The sequence below is a fragment of the Melospiza georgiana genome, chromosome 2, assembly GCF_028018845.1.
Source record: "Melospiza georgiana isolate bMelGeo1 chromosome 2, bMelGeo1.pri, whole genome shotgun sequence".
Classification (NCBI taxonomy): domain Eukaryota; kingdom Metazoa; phylum Chordata; class Aves; order Passeriformes; family Passerellidae; genus Melospiza; species Melospiza georgiana.
This window is the reverse complement of record NC_080431.1, coordinates 116869477-116890418: the sequence shown is the minus strand read 5'-3', so window position 1 is coordinate 116890418 and position 20942 is coordinate 116869477. Positions and strand designations below refer to the sequence as shown.

The window sequence follows — 20942 nt, the reverse complement described above, 5'->3', positions numbered from 1 at the left end:
AGCATTCCTGCCTGGATCCAATCTGAGGTGCTGGGACAGCACAGCAGCCTTTGCCCCCTGCACTGCCAGAGGAGCAGCTTTCTGCTGCCCTGCATGGCCAGAGGGAGCCCAGGCCCATCTGCAGCAGCCCTGGAGCTGCAGAGGAAAACTCCCCCCTTGTGCAGGATCCCTGCTGCAGCAGAGCCACAGCTGGCACTGCAGGAGGGCTGAGCCCCCCTGGGATGGGGCTGGGACACCGCCCTGACACACAGGGCGTCATCAGGGCATGTTCTCACTCTGGCAGTGTTTTGTTTTTCTTTGTACTATTACATTTCTATTTTTAATTTTCCTAGTAAAGAACTGTTATTCCTATTCCCATATCTTTGCCCGAGAGCCTTTTAATTTCAAAACTATAATAATTCAGAGGGAGGGGGTTTACATTTTCCATTTGAGGGGAGGCTCCTGCCTTCCCCAGCAAACACCTGTCTGTTCAATCCAAGACATCGTGTTTCCAGCTGCTCGCGCTGCGGATCCGCCGGGATGCGGGCACCGAGCCAGGCTCCCGCTGCTCCCGGCCTCCCGTGGGAAGCAGCAGCCCCGTTCCACTCTGATTTCAACCAGCAGGAGCCTTGCAGTGGATTTATTTGAATATGAGCCCCCCAAAGGCATCCTCAGTTCATAAGGAGGATGGATATTAGCAGGCACATTGAATACAGATGAGGAGGAAGTCTCATTAAGTCAAGGACGGTTGACACTTTTCCAGATCATCAGCCAAATGTAGATGTAGGGAGATGCTGGAATATTTCCAGTATCAGCAGGCACCAGGAGTTTAAAATGTGGCTGTTTCCTGCCTCCATTGCTGGTTCACTCTTGCCTGTCACTGAAGTTTTGATGGGCAGCCACAGGACCCATCACCCTGTGCCTGAGGGAAGTCAAGAGCCACAGGAACAAATGTAGCAAACCTCAATTTTGTCCAAAAGCTTTTCACCTTTTTGCAGAGGACAAGGAGGAAGCTTTGAATATAGAATATGAAAGTGTTTGGAGGCTCAAAAGTCCTGAATGCAACCGAGTAAATCAATTTTATTTCTACATGCAGTGCTAATGCCCCATCCACCTCAAGCTGAGCACAGCAGAAAGACTTTTGAGGGAATAAAATAGGACTGAATTGCCCCAAAATCTTCTATAAAAGTTTCATTTTCTGTGCTTTTTCAATGGGAAATAGTAAAAGAAATTTCTTTCTGCATGTTTTAATTAGGTTCTTATTAACACCATTTTTCTCTGTGGAAAAAAAGAAATAACACATCCAACCAAAGCAAATGAATAGCTTAATCTTTTTTTCATGGAATTGTTAAACTTGGAAAAGACCTCCAAGATCATTGAGCCCAACCTTTGACTGAACACCCCCATATCAACTAAAACAGAGTGATAATAGATAGTTGCTTCATTCTGTTTGGAAATACTTCATGGGTAATTCTTAACATTTCATTTTTAATTTCTGGTTTGGAGGCGAAAGGTTCAATGTTGCTTTTTTTTTGTTGTTGTTTGGGTTTTTTTGAGGGAGTTGGTATGATTTGTTTATTTTTTGGTGTATTTAAATTTTTTTTTTAATGTTTTATGACCATATTGGTCAGACATGCAGACCAGATGGGGAATGATCCCTTAACTGAGTGACATCTCAGCAATCTGCAGGTTTAGGAGCTGTACATACCTTGAGGATGTCTTCATTTGGCCTCTTCTGTTCAGCTCTGCAGACCTTCAGCCCTTGGGCTTGGCAAAGCTATGGGTGCAAGCACAACCTGGTTCATTCCAAGACACTTGGCTCACTTAGTGCCCTTTCAACAGCACAATCCCATTAAAAACAGTGACACAACAACCACACATTGCTGCACGTTTGTGTTTTAGAGCAATCTGAGTTGAGCACGGTGCAGAAATGTTTGTGTTAGCAATGCTTACAGCCATGGAAATCTGGGGAGCTCCCCCCCTGCCCCAGCACAGCTGGCACCTCCAGCCAGTGCTGAACAACATTTTGGCACCAATTTGGGATGCTCTGCTCCCTGCTGCCTTGGCCAGGGCACACACAAGCGGCCAGGGCACACACAAGGAGGCACTTAGCAAGGCTTTTGTGTTAAAAACACCGACTTTGGTACTCAATCATTTATGCTCTGCATAAAACAAGCAATATCACTTCTCATGGAATCAGAGGATGCAACAAAGTAATATGAGCTGACAGCTCCCACGTTACAAGCTTTTTTTTCCTCTAGAGAAAGACCTGGAATAACTTTTTTCCTCCCATTTTTCCTATTATGGGAGAAGTTGTTGGTTTTTTTCCACCCCGGTCCTTACGTAAGCAAAGAATTTCCATAAGAGCTGTTCCCAAATGGAATAAAGATCCTTTTCTAAGGAGGAAGTAAAGTAACGTCAATGCATTTCTTGTGATCCAAAAAATATTGAAGCTGAACCAAAGCTTCCTGGTGTGAAATGGAGCAAATGCTGAGAGTCCAGGGTGGGTTTGGTTCAGAGCACTCAGGGCTTGCACCCTTCTGCCTTTTTGCCCCATGGCAGAAAAAAAAGTGAATCCCAATTTTTTTCCAAAAAATGTGACCCCTGAGTTCCTTTAGTTTTTTCCCAAGGCACAAAAAGACATTACTCAGAGGATGGCACTGACATGATTATCACACTTTGGGAAAACCACAGCAAAAGGTGATGGAAGCAGACATCACAAATAAAGGCAGAAGACCCTTTTATTTCGCATAGACAAAATGCAAAGAGTGTCTCATTAAATTAATATTAAAAAAAAACCCAAATCAATCTCCTCACTCCACTGACATCACTCATCCTAATTAACAACAAAAAAAAAGAACAATCAAGGACCCATTTTCTAATTAAAAAAAAAAAAAAGTGCAAACATGACAAAAGACTTCGTTTTTCCAAATCAATGTTCCTGTTGAATTCACAAAGAGGGTGATTTTCTTTTTTTTTTTTTTTGTGATTTTTTTCCCTTTTAAATCTTGTCTGATGGAACTTCCAGTTAAAATGTTTTTGTTAAGTCTCCATGCACTTCGTAGAAAATCAGTAAAAACACAAACGCTTGTGAAGATCAGAAAACTGGACTCTTTTACCCAAAAATTCAGATGTCCAGTCAGATGAAGCTCACACTCAGACAGAAAAAAAGCAAGAGAGTCTTTGCACTGTCTGTCGTTCATATTATTATTTTTTTGTCAAATATTTTGGCAATCTTCTTCTTTAATTATAAATATTGGAATTCAATAAAAAAAAGGTAGCTTTCATTGGGCTTTTTTTTTGTTTGTTTGTTTGTTTTGTTTTGTTTTTCAGTGTAAATATTTACAGCCACTGTCCAGCCATGCTCTTTTCGTTATACCAGCGTGTAAGACTTTGCGTAGGGATTGTTTCCTTTCAAGTGGCCCCGGGAGTCCAGCAGGGATTCTTGGGAGCTGCTCATTTTTGCTTGAGCCTGTCCTAGCTCAGCTCCTTCTCGCTGAGGTAACGTTGCCACAGCACCAGGTTGCCATGACTGGACATCTCTCGTGGAGGATGTCTCCATGGGGATCGGCTCCAGCACGGTGGGACGCTTCAAGGTTCGGCTTTTCTGTGGCTCCAAGCAGGCTTGCCCCAAACCCAGGTCTCTGCTCGTGCCCTGCACGCCACGGTTCAATAAAAAGTCCATCCTCAGGTAGGGTGGCAAATGCATGAGATCACCTGGGGAGGCAAAAGGGACAAGTGAGATTTGATTTTGGGTCGTGCGTTGCGTGGCCTCACCTGGCGGGAGCGACTCAAGGTGGTTTGGCTGCCAAAGGGGAGGATCTGTGATCACAATTTATGATTTACAGATTATTTGTCAGCCATTTACTCTGCTATGATCTTACAGAATTGTGCAGTAAATTCCTTCTGGGCATATCCACAATATTCGCTCTTAATATTTGCTTTCACAATGGAATGAGGAGTGCAGTGTTCTTTACATGCACTCACAGCATGAAGGAGATAAAATGAAAAGACCAGGAGCTTTTTCTCAAAATCTGAAAAGTTCTTGGTTTTCCTTTGTCAAAATCTTGGAAAATGCAGAGGCTCAGTAAACTACTGAGTTTACTTTTTATTTTCCATTTTAAATGGAAACCTTCACAATTCCAATTAATGAACCCCAGTGTTGAGTAGAATGACTAAACTATTTTAAATGGATGCAAGAGTGCTAAGGCTGTAGTCTTTGAGAGATTTCTTAATAAAACAGAAACATTCTTGTCCTCATATGACAAAATTTACCTGTCAACCATCATCACTGTATTTAATTCACTAATAATTTTTTACCACTGTATTTACCACTGTAGCATTTTTGACCACCAAGATGCTGCTGGTTTGTGGTAACAAAATGCACTGGGATTGGCACCTGAGCTCTTGCATCAACTTTCTGCTTTGTATTGTCAAGAAAACCTCTTATTCATTATTTCCCCCGACTCCAGGGCCTGTTAGGCATTCATGATGTTCCTTCAAGGAAATGAGAGGCAATCAGGCACATAATGACATTCCCTTCTAAAAATATTTGATGGTGTAACCTCACCTATGTATGAAAAAAAGCACAGTTGCAGGAGAATTCAGAACAGTATTTTCCTTTCTGTACAGATCTCTGCAGGTATGGAGCTGCTTTTTTTTTATGGTTGATATCAAACCCAGAGTCTCATCTACAGATGGGATGCATCCTGAATGTTTAAAGCAGGAGACACTTGGCACCACACCACCTGTATAGCTCTCCATGAGCTATTTACAGCAGGGAAAATTAAGGCTGACCTGTGCCAGTGGCATAAACAACAGACCAGGAAAGCAGTTCTTCATAATAAAACTATGTTTAACAATTTTGTTCTTTCTAGCCCAGCTAAAAGCTGTCCAATGACCTAAAATAAAACAGGTCCTCTGCTTTCCCACGTAAGTCAAGGCACTGCAAGTCTTAGCTAAAAGACCAACAGCATCTGCTCTATCTGTAATTCCAGGTCACAGATAGAGAATTGCTGAGGAGTTGCATTTGGCCAGGATCCTTGTTTATTCCTATAGAAGTCCCTCAGGCACAGTCTAACACCATATGTTTTTTTCTGGATGCATCTCCAGCACAGGCTCACAGCACGTGGTGTGTTACCCCCGTGGAGTAAGATGGGAGTATCTCGAGATGAGCCTGACACACACCATGGAGTTGGAGGGAGAGGGGGAGGTTTGTCATGGTAATCACACTGATTGCCTCTTGAGAAATGGGTGGTGTTGGCTTTAATGGGTTTTGCTCCTTGGTTTGCCTGATTCTCCTGCAGTGCCTTTCATGCCAAGCACAATTGTGCATGTCAGACCTGTTTCAGCTGAGACAGCAACAATGCTGCTGCTGCTGCTGGGGGGAAGGACAGCAGGACTGGCCATGGCACTTGGTGTTATAGTCTGGTTGAGGTGTTAGGGCATAGTTTGGACTTGATGATCTTAGAGGTCTCTTCCAACCTCATTATTCTGTGATTCTGTGTGAGCAGGGAGGCACCAACTCACGGCACTTCTCCCCATCCATGCTGTCCAACACCTAGGCACACAGAACCCCTGGTCACATCACTTCTTCTGCATGCCCTTGTAGTGCAAGTCCTTCCAAAATGCAGGTTTTGGGTTGGTTGGCTCCAAAGAGCTTTCCCTGTGAGGGAGGAGACAGCCAGGATGGGAAGTTCTTGTGCTCCTACCCCACTCCTCTCCAGAGGGAGAGAAGTAGGAGTGAGAGGGATGCTCCCCACATCTCTCTGCCCTCTGTCCAGTGGAGGTTTTGGGGAGCTTGGTTTGGCTGCCTCAGGCGTGGGGATTTCACTGTCAGGGCCAGCAGAATGCACCTTGGAGATGGCAACAGCAGCTGTGAGAGCTTTGGGACTGATTCTAATGCCAAAGTGATGATTTCCCTCTTGCCGGGAATGTTTGGAGACTGCTGGGATCAAAAAGGGCGGGGGGGGGGGGGGGGGTTTCTCCCACTCCCATGCTCCACTGGGGTCCCTCAGCCCCAGCAGAAGAGGAAAACTGTTCTGTGTTGAACCCAGTCCTGGAGCACCTCTGCTCTGGAGATAGGAGGGGGGAGCTGGGGGTGTTCAGCCTGGAGAAGAGAGGGAACCAGAGAGACCTCAGAGCCCCTTGCTTGAGCCTGTCCTAGCTCAGCTCCTCCTCGCTGAGGTAACGTTGCCTAAAGGGGCTCCAAGACAGCTGGAGAGGGACCTGGGACAAGGGCATAGGATGATAGGATAAGGAATAATGGTTTTAAACTAAAAGAGAGTAGGTTTGGATGGGATCTTGGGAATTAGGAATGGTTCCCTGTGAGGGTGGGCAGGGGCTGGGATGGAATTCCCAGAGCAGCTGTGGCTGCCCCTGGATCCCTGGCAGTGCCCAAGGCCAGGCTGGACATTGGAGCTGGGAGCAGCCTGGGACAGTGGGAGGTGTCCCTGCCATGGCAGGGGGTGGCACTGGATGATCTTTGCCCTCCCTCCCAACCCAAACCCCTCCATGTTTCCATTTCCTACAACAATCTGCCTTTTCCCACAGGTGTCTGTCACCCACCACTGCCTGCGAGGGGCTGCCACTGCCTTGTTAACACCAGCCAGGACATTTTACACCTGCTCCCTCTTTCTGCTGCATTTCCTGCTTGTTTTTTGGTTGGCTTTCCAGGAAGGAGCTGGTGTGGAGCAGCAGCTGGAGCGTGGCTCACTGACAGCTCCCCGTGGGTCCCTCACGGAGCTGATTCTGTGCCTTGGCACATTTGCTGCTTCTTGAGAGCCACGGGTATCAGTGGACTACAAAAAAAAAAGAGCACTGAACCTTACAGAGATGGAGGTTGCTTTTCAAGCTGCTGTCTAGACATTTCTCAAGTGTATTTAGGAGCTTGGAGCTATGTAAAAATGATCTTCCCCCCCCCCCCCCTTTAAATCTACATAAGAAAGCGTAGTCAATAATCTGTGTAAACAATATGCAGTCATTTTACTGCAATTTTCTAAATGTCCGGGGGCAAAGTTCCAGCAGGATTTCAGTAATGAGAAACCACAGAGTGTAACTTGTTCTCCAGAACTGGGTACTCAAAGCACAGGCTCTGCCATGGCTTATGCAGAGCCCTCATTATTTGATGTGATGTACACATTTCCCCATCATAAAAAGTGTCACTGCTCCTTCTCATCTGCAAGGAGCATCTCTCTCTGCAACTGCTTATAAAACAGGGCACATTATTAAAATCACCGGCAAAGAAAAATCTTGAGAATGGAACTTTTTTCATCTGTGCTAGGGTTGAAACATCGCAGGATGGAAAAAGAAGAAAAAAAGTCTTTGATTTAGAAGAACTAATGGGTATCTGACTTGAAAACACAATCTTTGAAATGTAACCACAGGGGTTCACCTTTGCCATGTCTACATCAATTCTGAAGGTATTTTTAAGCAGAAATAAAGGTTTCTTGCTGTATCTCTGGAGCTGCTTGGGAAGACTTTGGTTCTTATCCTGTGGACACAACAGTTCAGGCATTTTTTTGGTTCCTTGCTGTTCAGCTGAATGATGGTTTTTTTTGGGCAAAACATTATGAAGTTTCAGGATGGTTCATTGCCTTTGATGCTCTAATTACCTCTTTTCAGCTATGTTTGTGCCTTATTAGTAATGAAAGCAAACCTTTCAAGTGCATGAGCACTGTAAATGAGCATGTTTAATAATTCATGCATTTTGGCTTAATTAGTACAAAAGACATTCTAAAACTCCAGTTTTCTGATGCATTTTTAAAAATGGGGTTTGGACTGGATGATCTTCAGAGGTCCCTTCCCACCCTGACCTTTCAGTGATTCTGCAATTTTTTAAGAAAGGAGGATTTGCTGCATAAGAACCTTGAGTTTGTACAGAAATAATGAGCACCCAGCCAAATCTGAATGCTGCAATTTAAGCCAGAGCTACCTCAGTCTTTTTTTTTTTTTTCCTTAATGGCCAGCCCTCTAATGAATTATTTAGTATGATACATTTAAGAAAATGTTAGTTCAAATACATATTTGTAAACAAATGCTAAAAATCACTTAACTGTGATATTTACAATAAGCAACACATTCTACCAAAAAGGGAGTATTTTCTGTGTTAATGCAACACTGAATAAAAATAATTTATCCTTAATCCTTATTTCAGTACAACTAAGCTGATATCAAACACTTTGCTAAAAAAAAAAAAAAAAAAAAAAAAAAAAAAAAAACCAAAAAAACCCAAAAAACCAAAAAACCACAACAGACATTTTTAGCCTTTTTCCAGAGGTCAGCTTCAGGTGTGGGAAGGGTTGGGATGAATTTGACAGACTACATGCAGGGAAAAACATCACTGCTGAATTTTTCTTGGATTTTATTCAAGATAGCTGTCTCATCTGCAGAACTAAACCAAGCTGAGAAGCACTCCTTTCTCCCAAAAGATTTACCTCATTCCTCTTTGAAATGCCAGAGAGCTTGCATGGTGTTTTTCTTTTTCTTTCATCTACTCCAGAAAAAAAATATTTCTAAGGATTTGTGCTATTTTCAATTCAAGGATCATCGCAGACTGCAAAAAAAGATGCTCTTACCAAGTTTTTACATGAGAGGTCAATGCATTTTCTCATGAATCAGAGCCTCCACTAAAGGAAAAGCAATTTGTCTTCACAACACTCCAACAGAGATACCATCAGTGAGGGTGACAGCCTGAGGGTTTTGAAGTTGTGGTTGCCATGTGGAGGAAATTCTGTGCTATTTGAGAGATTATCTCAGAAAGTTTTGAGAAGCAGGGCTGGTGACTGTGACAGGGTGTTTTATTTAACACAGGTAAGGATGAGGCTGCTTGAACGGGGCATTCACACATCCTGCTTCAGGAGGTGAGTGGGCAGGCAAAAAGCTCTCAGAGATTTCTCAGGGATGATTCCATGGGATCAAAAACCATGCCAGGGCTGAGATCCCACAGCCCTGTTAGCTCAGGGAAGGTGCTGATGTAATTATGTTGATTTAGGAGCAAATTATGACCTTGTACAAGTGCTGTGCAGATGGAGTCCCACTCAGCTGGGCTCCTCCTGGCTTTGCTGACTTTGGAAGGGGAGGCACTGATGGGATGTTGTGTTTTCCTTTGAAAGGAAGCAAAGGAGACAGAGCTGCTGACGTAGTTCCAAGCTCAGGTTTATGCTGATTAAAAAATTACAGTTGGTTTTTCCAGCTCACTAGCACAGTAAATAAATCAGTGAAGCCTTTGCTGCTACTCAGAGGCTGTTTTTCAGGACAAAGACTGCCTATGAGAGAAAACCTGCATTAGAAAGGAGGAAAGAGTGAAGAGTTTGCAAGGACAAGGTGAGAGGTTTGCTGGAAAAAACGAGTGTAAGCGATGCTCAGAGGCCTTTGTCACATCCAGAACTGACACACCATTAAAAACTGAGCAGGCAAAGCTTTCTTGGACAGCAGCAGCTTGGTCTGAAGCCAGGCTGATAGCAGCAGTAACATTTCTCACAATTGCTGCTGTCAGTGTTGGAGTCCTGCTGGTGCTGCCTCCCTGTCCATCTCGGGTCCGCAGTGCGCCGAGAGCATCCCCTCACCTGCAGGGCTCTGCAGCACAGGGACAAACTCACTTAATGAGCAATAAAGCCATTTATTTGCTTAGCTTGGCCCTGTGTCCTGCTTGCAAAGAAGGGGGGGGGGGGTGAAGAGGATCAGTCCTGCACCTCCTTGCTTGGCTGATACACGTCCCAGGATGTGCTCAGTGCAGAGCTGCCTTCCCAGTTTGTTGGAATTTGTTATTTTCTTGCAGCAAAATGCCACAAGTAGAGTAAAAATTTCTGAAGAGTGCTTTGAATGCCAAGACTCCACTCTCTAGACCCAGTGTTGATGATTAATGGAAAGGGAAATGGAATTTCCATGTGCAAATTTCTGGCTGGCCATATGAGTGAGAATCTCAGCTCGCTATCTGTCGACAGGAGCACACCATTATCAACACACTCAGGCTCCTGCTGAGGCCACTTCTTCGAGACAAAAACTGGATTTAATAATGCTCTGAGGTGATCCAGAATAAAAGGCAGAAGGTCTGAAAACAGCCAAGCAGCAGAAGGGGAAGAAGGGGAAGAAGGGAGGGAAGGGAGGGAGGGAAGGAGGGAGGGAGGGAAGGAAGGGAGGGAGGGAGGGAGGGAGGGAGGGAGGGAGGAGGGAGGGAGGGAGGGAGGGAGGGAGGGAGGGAGGGAGGGAGGAGGGAGGGAGGGAGGGAGGGAGGGAGGGAGGGAGGGAGGGAGGGAGGAAGGAAGGAAGGAAGGAAGGAAGGAAGGAAGGAAGGAAGGAAGGAAGGAAGGAAGGAAGGAAGGAAGGAAGGAAGGAAGGAAGGAAGGAAGGAAGGAAGGAAGGAAGGAAGGAAGGAAGGAAGGAAGGAAGGAAGGAAGGAAGGAAGGAAGGAAGGAAGGAAGGAAGGAAGGAAGGAAGGAAGGAAGGAAGGAAGGATTCCTCATGAGTGAAAAAGCTGCTGTGAGAGCAGGCATGTGCCCTTCCCTTCTCCAGAGCAGCTTCAACCTCTGCTCAGGTGCCCAGGAAAAATGATGAAAGTGCTCAGCATTTGGGCAGTACTTTTAAACTGACTGAATGCAGGATTCATTTCAGCTCCCAACCTGCCCTTCCTGGCTCTCTGACCCACAGCATCACATCCTCTCGTGCTTCTCTCTGTGTTTCAGCAGGCAGAAAAACACCCCACCCTTATGCTGTTTACATTTTTAACCTAAAAAGTTGAAAAATAGCCAGGTTTCCCATTTCTAGCTGGAGAAATCAGAATTCCCTGTCACCCCTGCAGGGCTGTACTTTATAACTTTCTACACAAAAACTGCACCCTCATGGATGGTTTGGAGATCCATAACACCTTGTTAAATGTTTCACATTGCAGTCTGCCAGAACTGGCATTTTCATAAAAATACTCCAAATACCAGCTGTGATTCACAGAGCAAAATAAAAACAACAGTTGCTGTTGACTACAATTGTTGGAGTTATCTCTTAAAGAACACCAGGGTATCAGGAAATCTGGAGTTCAGGAGCCAAATTTGCTACTGCTATAAATCACCGACTCTATTGATTTCAGCAAGACTTTAAATTGATTTCTACTTACTGGAGATTAGGTTTAAGTGACTGAAAATGAGGATTCCAACTAATGTGGATTTTTTTTCCTCTTTTTTAAAAGGTGATTCATTTTGTTATTTAGATTTAAGCCTTCTGATTCCAAGAAAAAGCCTTTGATCAAGATGTGTTAAAGCAAAAGCATGACTGCTGTAGCTGAACTGAGATCATCCATCTGAACTCCACTGACACAACAGACTGTGCAGCTGCCTGAGAGGATGGCAGGAGCCTTGATTATCACATTGTTACCTCTTCCTGGAAGATCTAATGGAGCAGGAATTGAAGCACGTTTCTGGTTTGCATTTCTCTAAGCAGAACTTGGGTCTCTAACACAGTGCTGCACTTTCTAAACACCTGCCAGATGCTTTGTCCTTTCCAGAAGGAACTTTAAGGAGAACTGATGGATTTTTAAGGGTTTCTCTGACACTGAGCTGAGTAAGGAAGGAAAAACTGATTAACTCCAGGGGTCAGATGGATTCAGACCCTGTGGATAAGCCATGTGGATGCCCAGCCTCACGGGGCTGCTGCACCTGCACAACTGATCCCTTCCTGCCTTGATTTAATGAGGTGTCTCAGTTATAATAACATGCAAAAGGGGCCTCACTGTGTAAATCAATACCCACCCCAGGGCTAAAGGCAGCAAATCTGTCAATAAATAATGAAATGGTGACAGGAAAGGTGAGGCCAGGAGCGCTCCCTTCCCGTGCCTTGTCACGCAAGCGGCCTCGTGCATTTTTAAGGATGTTCTGAGACAGCACCTCCTGCCCAGTGGCTGGGAAAACTTGGAAATCTGTGCTGGAAACCTCAGTGAGGTGCCCCTGCTTAGCAAGGCTGGACTTTTAAAACTCATTTGCTGCAGTGAACAGAAGCTGCTCAATTATGCATCATTTCAGCTGGGGGTTGAATCAATGGTGGCTCCGTGGAAACAGGAATATTCCTGGGATGGGTTGGAAGTCAGCACAGAGGCTGCACAGGTGAGGAGCTTTCAGGGCTCACTGAACCAGCAGGAGCTGCTCTGTTGACCTCTCCAGGTGTCAGAAATGGATTTGTAAAGGACTCCCAAAACCTGACTGAAAGCTCACAGTCTTGTACATCTGTATGCAAACTCTGAGATAAGGTGTGCTGATAAGGAAGGCCATGGAATAGAGATGACATGGTTGAGAAAGAGATTAAACTAGAAGCAAGTTTCAAAAGATGGCCTTGCAAAAAGACCAGATATTTTTGAGAATTAGAACTGTGAAAGATGCATTGTAGCAAGACCACAGGGGGTAAAATAATAGGTGAAATATTATTTATAAGGTCTTAATAAAAGGACCTGAAAGCAGGGCTGGATCTGTTCTTGTCTGGATGGAAACCCCTGCTGCTGGTTACCTTGGGCTGGCTGACAGCAAAAATCACACACACTGTGTCCCAACACTGGGAGGGTGAAATTATTTGGCATTTTCAAAATAATAGGTGCTGTTAGAAGTATTAGCAGCATTGTGTGGCAAAAGCTAATAGGCTGAAATACATTTATAGGGTATTGTAACCAGGAAATAGGGTGGCTTCTGATAGAATGGTGCTGAGTTTTACATCTTTTGTGTCTCACCTTTCTATGAGACTGATAATGGAATAAAATCTTTTAAAAAGCTTCTCAGTTGCTCTGTCTCTGTAGAGCTGGGATTTTCCAACATCAGGCTCCGAGATGGACAGGGAGGGAGCACCAGCAGGATTCCAACACTGACAGCAGCAATTCAGGTTTTTCCCTGTGAATTCAGGGATAAACCTGACCATGGCACAGCAACAGGAGAGCAAAACCACTGCCCATAGAGCTGGGCAGGTCAGGCTACAGCAGGAAACCAACACCAGCCCTGCCCTGCTCCCTGCTGAGTTAGGGGGAGTTCTGCAGGAATTTCTGTGACTCACTCTCCCCAGGTCCATTGCTCTGAATCCCCTGGGTGCTGCTGACGAGGTGCAGCACTCAATTTTTGTTAATTAATCCTCTGGAACCCGGGGTTCTCACAGCTCTCACATTTAAATTGGGGATGCTGAATTTTTCCATGCTGAAATCCACCTGCAGAGCTGTGCTTTAAGGGCAGCACATAAAGCTCTTCCATGGATGGCACAGGCCATAATTACAATCAGATTAGGACTGTTAAAACTAAAGGTTTTTTTTCTCTAGTGATATGATTTCCTGCTTTAATTTCCAAGAAGAGCACAAGCACGGTAAGGTTTGGTTTCCATTTTCAGGTGTCGTGGTGCCAGCTCTCCTGTAGGGCTCAGATTGCACTGAGGTCCTCTTGGCACAGGGGGAATAACAGAGCCTGACTTAATTAAGTCATGTAAATTAAATGTAAATGTCTGTAAGGACCTTAAAGCAGGGCTGGATCTGTTCTTGTCTGGATGGAAACCCAGCCTTGAGCTGACAGCAAAAATCACATACACTATGTCCCAACACTGCGAAGGTGAAATTATTTGGCATTTTCAAAATTAAAAATCTAATTTTATAGAAGTGAGGTTCAAGTTAGGACACTTAACAGAAGTGCTCTAAAATATTTGTTGTGTTAATTGAAGTGGACACAGCATCTTTGGTTTGACTTGGAAATTTTGCTGGTAGTTTTAACAGTTTAATATTCAAGTTATGACTGTAAGAACACGAAGGTAGCTGAAAATTCACTGATAAATGTAATCCTTGCTTAAGGCATAAAACTCTTCAGTAACTACAGCTCAATCAAATGTGTCTAAAGCTACAGACAACATGGGTAGTCTAATAGCTGCAGCTTATATATATATATATATATATATATATATATATATATATATATATCACAAAGCAAATAACCCACTTTAGAAAACCAAAATTAAATTTTAAAAGAAGCTCACTTTTAATAATATATATTTTGTTAAGTTTTACCAATCAAAAGACAGAAAATGGGCATTCTTGGGGGGAGGGAATGTGCACATTCTTAATGTGCGAATTTTAGTCTAGAAATAATAGAAAAAAAAACCCCAAGAGTATCCTGAACCTGAACCCCCTGAGTATCCTGAAGAGTTTGGTTTTTTCCCAAAGTCAGTGTTAATTTTGAAATCAAAATAAAGAATGAATTAGGCACAACAGGAAAAGGTGATTTTGCTGCTACACACTCCTCACAGTGTCTTTGAGGAATTGGTACCCACTTGTTTCTCTCCTCTAAATAAAATATCCCTTCCTAACACCACTATCACTGATTCAGAGGTGAAAATTTTAAAAATAATTTACATTACTTTAATCACAGACTCACAGAAGGGTTTGAGTTGGATGTTAAAGATCATTTAGTTTCAAATCCTTCCACTCTCCCAGGTTGTTCCAAGCCCAGTCCAGCCTGGCTCTGAACACATCCAGGGATGAGGCAGCCTCAGCTTTTTTGGAAAACCTGTTCCAGTGCCACCAATGACTTGAATTTATGTTGCAGACATCTCCTGTAGTACCTAAAATGAGACTTCCACATCACAATTGCACAGAAACCTTGTAACTGAACAGCTGTCCTGTTTAAACTCAAGATTCATACTGATTTTGTTTTCCTTTCTGATCTCAGAATATTTATTTCAGCTTCTGATCTGAACCTGTTTAAGTTCATTTTTATTGTACTGGCATGGTTAAAAAACTTGCAGTGTGAGCCTTCCTGTCTGCAAATCCACCAGAACAAAAACCAAAGCCAATGATATCACGTATGTAGTCACATCAAATTAAATGCAGAATTAAATGGTTTTCATCCCTGCAGAACATTCTGCTTTTCTCAGCTGAAGGAGAAAAAGCTCCTGATACTCCACAGAAATAAAAGCTGAGACAAGATAAAGGCAATTTCCTCTCATCACTGATGTGCCATTTCCAGGACAAGCAGCAAATGGCACAGTCTGTCTCTTTGTGATGAGCTCCTGCTTTTCCAACAGCGCAGCAGAAAATAAAGAGAAGGTGTTCCATGCACAGAAGGATTTCATATGGAAACATTAGAGATGCTCATCTAGAGGAGTAATTTCAACACATACATAAGTATATGTACAAATTAACAGTCATGCTAAGAGTATTTACTACTGTTAAAAGTGTAGGCAAGAAGGTTTATTTTCCCCACTCTCTGCCTCTCCTTCTGTTTTTCCACCTGCTTATTTTGATTTGTCTCCTTATGTACTTCTCTCTAAACTGGATCTTGGTCTACCACTGTAGAGTCGGGATGGGGATGGATGGGGATTTCTCTGTTCTGTATACACTTCATACACACTGTGTGTATATATATTCTTATTTTTTCATATATATTCTATTTCAAATATTTCATATATATATATTTCATATATATATTTCTCATATATATATTTCATATATGTATGTATATATATATGTGTGTATACATATAGATATATATTTTTCATATATGTATGTGTGTGTATATATATGTGTGTATATGTATATATATATATATATATATATATATATATATTTCATATATATTCTGTATTTCAAACCAGACAGTGCAAATTTAAAACCAGAACAGAAAACAATCCATATCTCAGCCTTTGTGTGCTTTGCTTTGTGATTTCTGAACAACAACAACACAAAGATACATAGATTCATCTGCATCTTCAAGAAATTCAGTTTTGGATCTGGAAACAATGGAATTAATGGAATTACTCCCCATTTTTAGTCAGGATAATACAGTGGGCATGGGGAAAGGAGACTAAAGGTGAGCTGCCAAGAGTCCCAGCCTTTGCTGAATCCCCTGTGGCCAAATTAGTGTTGAATTCAGTCACAACCAGTGGAGCTCTGTCAGCAGCTTTCCAACAAAAATCCCGTTCCTCAATGGACTCCAATCCCTGTGTCACAGGGAAAGAGCTCCTTCACCCCAGAACTCACAGAAAAAGAGTTCACATCTTGGGGCTGACACTGGAAAAATACTGTGCCTTCCCCTGCTGCCTGATTCTTATTTTTCTCATTATGCTAAGCAGCTTATTTTTAGCTGCAGTGACTGAATTCTGGAAAAGAAGATTTGTTTCTCGACTTGGGTGTTTAAAACAACATTTAGGCACTGCAGGTGATACCCAGACTGCATTTAAGGGACCCTTGTAAATCTTTTAATAAAGTACTCGCATTCTTTAGCTCAAGGCTTGTCTACATGGTAAGGCTTTGCTGTTCAATCATCAGGATTAGTCAAAACAGCGAGGAACTTCTAAATTGGGTCAAAAATGCTAATTAAGGTATTTGAAAAACGGAGAGAACCTGATCATTCAGCAAAGCTGGAGAGGTTAAATCAGTGGTTTTTTCCTAGTTAATATGCAGTAGGTTTAAGCGTTTGTCTTTGGGCTGCTGGACTGAGATGCCCAGCTGTAAAAACCCAAAAAGTGCCCAAATCTGGATGGTGAGGGCTTGGTTGAGAGCCTGGCCTTGGGCTGATGTTAAAAGGCAATTTCAGCTGGCCAAATCTCCTCTGGGACATGGGGGCCATGGAGAAGGGATGGAAAATGGAGAGGAGAGAAAAGTTCTTGCCCACCACCCAAGAACACAAGGACAGCAGGAGTAAAATCCTAGGAAAGCAGCCAGGTTCCCTATGGAGAGTGGAGTGTCCCTGATATCTTCATAACTGTAAAATCAGTCCCTAAAAAATATTTTTTCCAGGGTTTGCCTCTCCAAAAATGCTATTTGTCCCCACTCACGAGCAGGCTTCTTTCCAAACTGGTTCCTTTCACCAGCTGAAAGTTTATGGAGGAAGTTCTGAGATATAAAATCTTGGGATGCTTTAAATGGATTTCCAAATCTACTAGTCTGATACACCCCCTGAGAGACATTTCTTCTCTGGGATCATATTTGGGGTGCTTCAGTCCTTCATGTGATCACTCCCCACTTTTGAGGAGGTGGGATGGTCAAAAATGACCCTGAACTTGTTTTGTGACATCAGGTAGAGAAATTCCTGGTCCAAGTCACACATTGCCCTTAAAGGCAATGTCAAATATAATCAAAGCTTCTTTTTACTGCTGATTAGCAAAAGAGAAAAATGTAACTGGGGGTCTGATTTTGCAGCACCCCTGTGGGAAAGGAAGTTTCTGCAAATTGAAAGAAATGAAAATTTTCTAGATATTTCCCATTCAAGCCCTCATGTGATGTTATTCCTTCCAAGCATGAACTCCATTGCCAGGGGATACAAGTAAGTGGTCTGTCCACAAAAGAACCCCAGACATAAATAGTACTTGGGATGCAAAAATATCAAAATATTTCCCAGTTAATAGTGGTTCTTTCCTCCAGCACAATAATTTGGGAGTAAAGAGAAGAAAAAACCAACAGGCTTCTTGGCTGAGGCTATTACTGAGATTTAAAATTATAATAATGGGAATCTATTTTTAATAAACTGCTCCAGCAATGTTATTGCAGTGAAGAATAATTGTTATGATAACTCAATTTGTGAGTATTATTCTTAAAACAGAAAAAAAGGAACATTATTATAAAACTCTTTGACCTCTACAATTATCTTCCATTTTTCTACATTACAGGCTCTTTGATGGCACAGTGGGAGGTAGGAAGAGAGTGCATTTCTTTCCAATTTCTGTCCCTTTCTGGGAGGATGAGGGACTGACTCATTTGTCAACCTCACAGGTAAACTTGGGTTTACAATTGTTGAAATTTATGAATATTTATAATGAAAACTGCCTCAGTTTTGCTCTGCTTAAATGATTCCTTGAGGATCTGATCTTACAAACCAAACTGGTATTTAATGACAGATGTGGGGAGGAGAAAAAAAATCCAAACCCCAAATTTCTGGGAGTTTTGATGCTGAGAAAGAAGCAATGAAAACAATGTGTTGCCACCATTTTTACAGCATGAAGGATTTTAACACTGCACAGGAGCTGAGAGGAGCCACTTTTGTAAAGGATGGGATTTATCATCCCAGAGCTTTAAAATCCTGCTGTGCTGCTTTTACTGCTCCAATTCTCTCTTTAAGGTCATGATGAGGCATGAACTACAAATAATCACAGAATCATGGGATGGTTTGGGTTGGAAGGGACCTTAAAGCCCATCCAGTGCCACCCCTGCCATGGGCAGGGACACCTTCCACTGTCCCTATGTCCAACCTGGCCTTGGGCACTGCCAGGGATCCAGGGCAGCCACAGCTGCACTGGGAAATCTTCTAATCTGATCTTTTCTATCTTTTTTCCAAATAATCTGCTTGGGGTGTTGTGAAGATTAGAACACAAGGATGTGTGGGACATGCTTTCAAAACACCAAATGTTGGAATTAATTTAAAAATATCTTACTTCCATGTTTAATTTCCTTTTGAAAACTCAGAGAAACTCCTGAATATATATTTTTTTTTAAATTAAAGACTGCTTAAAAAAATGTTTTCCATGTACTTCGAAGTTTTGGCCTGGTGTGAGGACAATGATGCAGAAAACATCTACAGCTGCTTGTACTCAGCTGAGTGTCCTCCTGTCTAGGAGAGCTGGTTGATGTTCAAGGATCACCTTCTCCAGGCTCAGTGAGCAGAAACTCAGGAAAAAATTCTGGGAGACCTCTATGGACGAAGAAAAAGCTCCTGGCAAAACTCAGACACAGAGAGGGAATTCCCAAGAGGGTGGAAGCAGGAAAGAATAACCAGAGGGGATACAGAGACATTGTCCAGACATTCAGAAATGGGGTTAGGAAAGCTCAAGCCCAGCTGAAGTTGAATCTCTTCAGGGATGTCAAAGATGGGAAAGGGGAAAGGGAAGGAAATTTCAAGGAAATTCCAAGGAAATTTCAAGGAAATTTCAAGGAAAGGAAATTTCAAGGAAAGGAAATTTCAAAGAAAGGAAATTTCAAGGAAAGGAAATTTCAAGGAAAGGAAAGGAAATTTCAAGGAAAGGAAATTTCAAGGAAAGGAAAGGAAAGGAAATTTCAAGGAAAGGAAATTTCAAGGAAAGGAAATTTCAAGGAAAGGAAATTTCAAGGAAATTTCAAGGAAATTTCAAGGAAAATTTCAAGGAAAGGAAAGGAAATTTTCAAGGAAAGGAAATTTCAAGGAAAGGAAAGGAAATTTCAAGGAAAGGAAATTTCAAGGAAAGGGAAATTTCAAGGAAAGGAAAGGAAATTTCAAGGAAAGGAAAGGAAATTTCAAGGAAAGGAAATTTCAAGGAAAGGAAATTTCAAGGAAAGGAAAGGAAAGGAAAGGAAATTTCAAGGAAAGGAAATTTCAAGGAAAGGAAATTTCAAGGAAAGGAAATTTCAAGGAAAGGAAAGGAAAGGAAAGGAAAGGAAAGGAAAGGAAAGGAAAGGAAAGGAAAGGAAAGGAAAGGAAAGGAAAGGAAAGGAAAGGAAAGGAAAGGAAAGAAAGGAAAGGAAAGGAAAGGAAAGGAAAGGAAAGGAAAGGAAAGGAAAGGAAAGGAAAGGAAAGGAAAGGAAAGGAAAGGAAAGGAAAGGAAAGGAAAGAAAGGAAAGGAAAGGAAAGGAAAGGAAAGGAAAGGAAAGGAAAGGAAGGAAAAGGAAAGGAAAGGAAAGGAAAGGAAAGGAAAGGAAAGGAAAGGAAAGGAAAGGAAAGGAAAGGAAAAGGAAAGGAAAGGAAAGGAAAGGAAAGGAAAGGAAGAGGAAAGGAAGAGGAAAGGAGAAAAGGAAAGGGTCTTCTGCAAGTTTATGGTGACAACAGGAAGGCCAGGGAAACTGTGGCCCCACTGCTGAGTGGAACCTGGTGACACAGGACATGGAAGAGGCTGAGACCCTGAATGCTTTGCTGGCCTCAATGTTCCCTGGCCAGAGCAGCCTTCAGGAATCCCAGGTCCAGGAGATCAGTGGAACAGTCTGGAGCAAGAGACTCAGCCCTGGTGGGCACGGATCATGTCAGGGAGTGCTTAAGCAAGCTGGGTATGTGTAAATGCAGGGACTTTGAGGGGATGTGCCCACAAGGGCTGAGGGAACTGGCAGATGCCATTGAGGGCCCTGTCAATAGCCTGCGAGTGACCGTGGGATTGGCAGAAGTGCCTCAAGACTGGAGAAGAGCAAATGTCACTCCTGTCTAAGAGGAGGACAAAAAGGAGGATGCAGGAACCTCTGAGCCTCATCTCCATCCCAGGAATTCACCAGCAACGCCTGAGAGTTACCTTCTGAGAATTAATTTTCAGCTTTGCCATTGGGTGGATTCATTTCCAAATGCCCCATTTATCAAAATAAGTTTTTTTTCTCACAGTCTGTCTTCAGGCTGTCTTGTAATTGCTGGGAATTATTTTGAAAAACAAACAGTACTTATTGCAAACCCTCAAAACTTTACTGCACCCATAAGATGCAACAGGCAGCAGTTTGAAAAGGGAGGACAGAAATTAGGTAGAAGAGGCAGAAGGGATTGGAAGTGACATTTCCCCAGGAAAATTGAATTGGCTGAGAAGAAAAGCAAAGCACCATGAAAACAGGTGAAAGTTCTCTTGAAAGAAAAGATTTACTTAGAGGAAGAATGAAAGTGTGCTGAAGCAGCACAGTGATTTATCTCAAATGTTCTTGTCTACTGAAACCAAACACCTGAAGTTTTTTATTTCTTCACCACGTCCTTAAATGGAGAATGACTTTGATTAATTGTATTTGAATTACAAATTACCTCTGGCAAATTTCTGAAGTGGTGGGTAAAAGAAGAAAGATGCCCAGTAAATGTTTCCTCACTGACTTGAAAATTAAAATATTGTTCTGTCTGCTACTGCTGAAAGTTCTTTCTATCCATATGTTTTGTTTAAAACCCTTCATAAAATGACTTTAATAATGCATTATTCAATATTTATGGGTCAACATTCAAATTGCCCCACTGGAACATTCAATTATTCTTTCAAGGTAATGAAGCTAATTATTAATTTTATAATATATTTAATTTCTTTGCTGCAAACGAAAGCTAAAG

General features: G+C 42.5%; 1 protein-coding gene across 1 annotated transcript in view; it reads right to left on the bottom strand.

Annotated features, from left to right (window-relative positions):
* Window positions 1-2702: 2702 nt before the first annotated feature.
* The window catches only part of DSCAM (DS cell adhesion molecule), a 467715-nt gene continuing 449475 nt past the window's right edge, over window positions 2703-20942 (bottom strand). Inside the window, exon 33 of the mRNA XM_058045375.1 lies at window positions 2703-3696. Coding sequence (XP_057901358.1) covers window positions 3353-3696 — 344 coding nt within the window. The 3' untranslated portion in view covers window positions 2703-3352. The remainder of the gene's footprint in view (window positions 3697-20942) is intronic.